The sequence below is a fragment of the Branchiostoma floridae genome, chromosome 18 (assembly GCF_000003815.2).
Source record: "Branchiostoma floridae strain S238N-H82 chromosome 18, Bfl_VNyyK, whole genome shotgun sequence".
Classification (NCBI taxonomy): Eukaryota; Metazoa; Chordata; class Leptocardii; order Amphioxiformes; family Branchiostomatidae; genus Branchiostoma; species Branchiostoma floridae.
The window spans coordinates 176,835-178,507 of record NC_049996.1 but is presented as its reverse complement, the minus strand read 5'-3'; the positions used below and the strand labels follow the sequence as shown (position 1 = coordinate 178,507).

At 37.5% G+C, this 1,673-nt stretch overlaps 1 protein-coding gene across 2 annotated transcripts in view; it reads right to left on the bottom strand.

The window, feature by feature from the left end:
* Window positions 1-1,283: 1,283 nt before the first annotated feature.
* Window positions 1,284-1,673, bottom strand: part of LOC118405818 (advillin-like) — a 2,035-nt gene continuing 1,645 nt past the window's right edge. Inside the window, exon 3 of one of the 2 annotated variants that reach the window (XM_035805597.1) lies at window positions 1,284-1,503. In XM_035805597.1, the coding sequence (XP_035661490.1) occupies window positions 1,388-1,503 (116 nt within the window). In that variant the 3' untranslated portion in view covers window positions 1,284-1,387. Of the gene's footprint in view, window positions 1,518-1,673 lie in introns of both variants that reach the window. The other variant, XR_004829939.1, reaches the window with a different exon arrangement.

The window sequence follows — 1,673 nt, the reverse complement described above, 5'->3', positions numbered from 1 at the left end:
TTTTGTTGTCATGGCATCCGAATTGATATTAATGCCTTGTCAGAAAATGAAGTCAAATCTATTTTTTTAGCTATCCTTTGAGAACCCTCATCTTGGATCGTCAAACTTAAATGTTTTAAAATACATTATTTTCGACATGTAACCCCAAAATACAATAAGAACGGACTACAAATTACCATTGGAATGTATTGGTAAAAACTACAAAGTAGTGGCAAAATTCGAGTGATAATAACCTATTTTACCATTTTCGCTTATGACATGGGCTGCCATCTTGGATTTTGACCAGTTACGTCATCAAATTAGCATAAATTATGAATATTTAATCATGAATGCTACATTATGTTATATAAGATGTTAATGCCATAGGAAACAAAAGTGTTTACCAAGAAAATTATTAAACCGCAACGTTCAAGCGGAAAGTAGAGAATTTCGTAAAATATGCCTGTCATCAACCGGTTGCCATGGCAACAAAAAATATCATAAATTTAATTTATTCTCTTAAACTTGTTGCCAAGTAAATTTTAGCAAAAGTTAACAAGTTTGGTAGTCCTAGCACACGTCGTTCGGCAGTTATATGACGGCAAGCATTCCTCTAAGTCACCATATGGCTGTACCCTATTGCACATAATGCAAAATAGTTTTTTGGGTGGGGTGGGGGGTTTATTTCATGCTAGATCCCAATTTTTGTGCACAATGTCTGTCAAATGACCCAATAAATCACCCCTGAAGTGGGCGTGATCATATTTCAAAATTTCGATTTTTGACCCATTTAAGAAGATATATATGAAGCCTCCTTAATCCACTAAAATTTTCAGTACTTGTCCAAATGCTAATTTCAATGTAAAAACTTTAATTTAAGGAGGCACAAGATAGACTAAAAGTAATAAAGCTTCATGTGAAATGACAACTGCATGATAAAATACATATTTGTGACCAATCACACAAGCCCAACCACTGCTGTCAAAACATAGAAATGAAAAGAAAAAAAAATAAGAATGCAAATATCTGACAGACTAACTTATTGGCTGAACCAGTAAATGCTATCCTCTGATTGGTTGAACTATATTTGAGATGGAAAGTCAGAACATGTCCATTAACATGCTCATTGGTGGAACTACTAATTGCCCTTCTCTCATTGGTTGAACTGCTAAAAATAGTACGGAATGGTCGGAATTAGTCTATAGACTCTCTCATTGGTTGAACTGCCAACTGTGATGGACAGTTAGGATTGCAGAGTCTATTGACATTCTCATTGGTTGAACTACTAATTGCCATTCTCTCATTGGTTGCAGTTCTAATTGTGATTGACAGTCTCCCCTGGGAATGCCCTGTTGTACCAGCCTCTACACTACCACATCCACATACAGCCTGCTGACAGCTACAGTAACTACAGGAGTCGGGTTAGTGCTGGAGGTGCGGTAATGTGGAGAAGGGTCGGACCTTGCGTGTGCCAGGCCCACGCTCTACCAGTCGAAGCCATGACGGGACTGGACGTATAGTCACCTGTTAGCAGCACGCTGCCCGTTAGGTATAACATTCAATCATCATGGTGGATGGGAAGAAAAGATAAGGCTAGGCTACAGTTACAAAATCAATGTCAAATAAAGGGTAGTTTGGTTGATTTATTGGCGACTAATGATGCTGAAAAACAAGACACTTCCTTAAAAAATGTA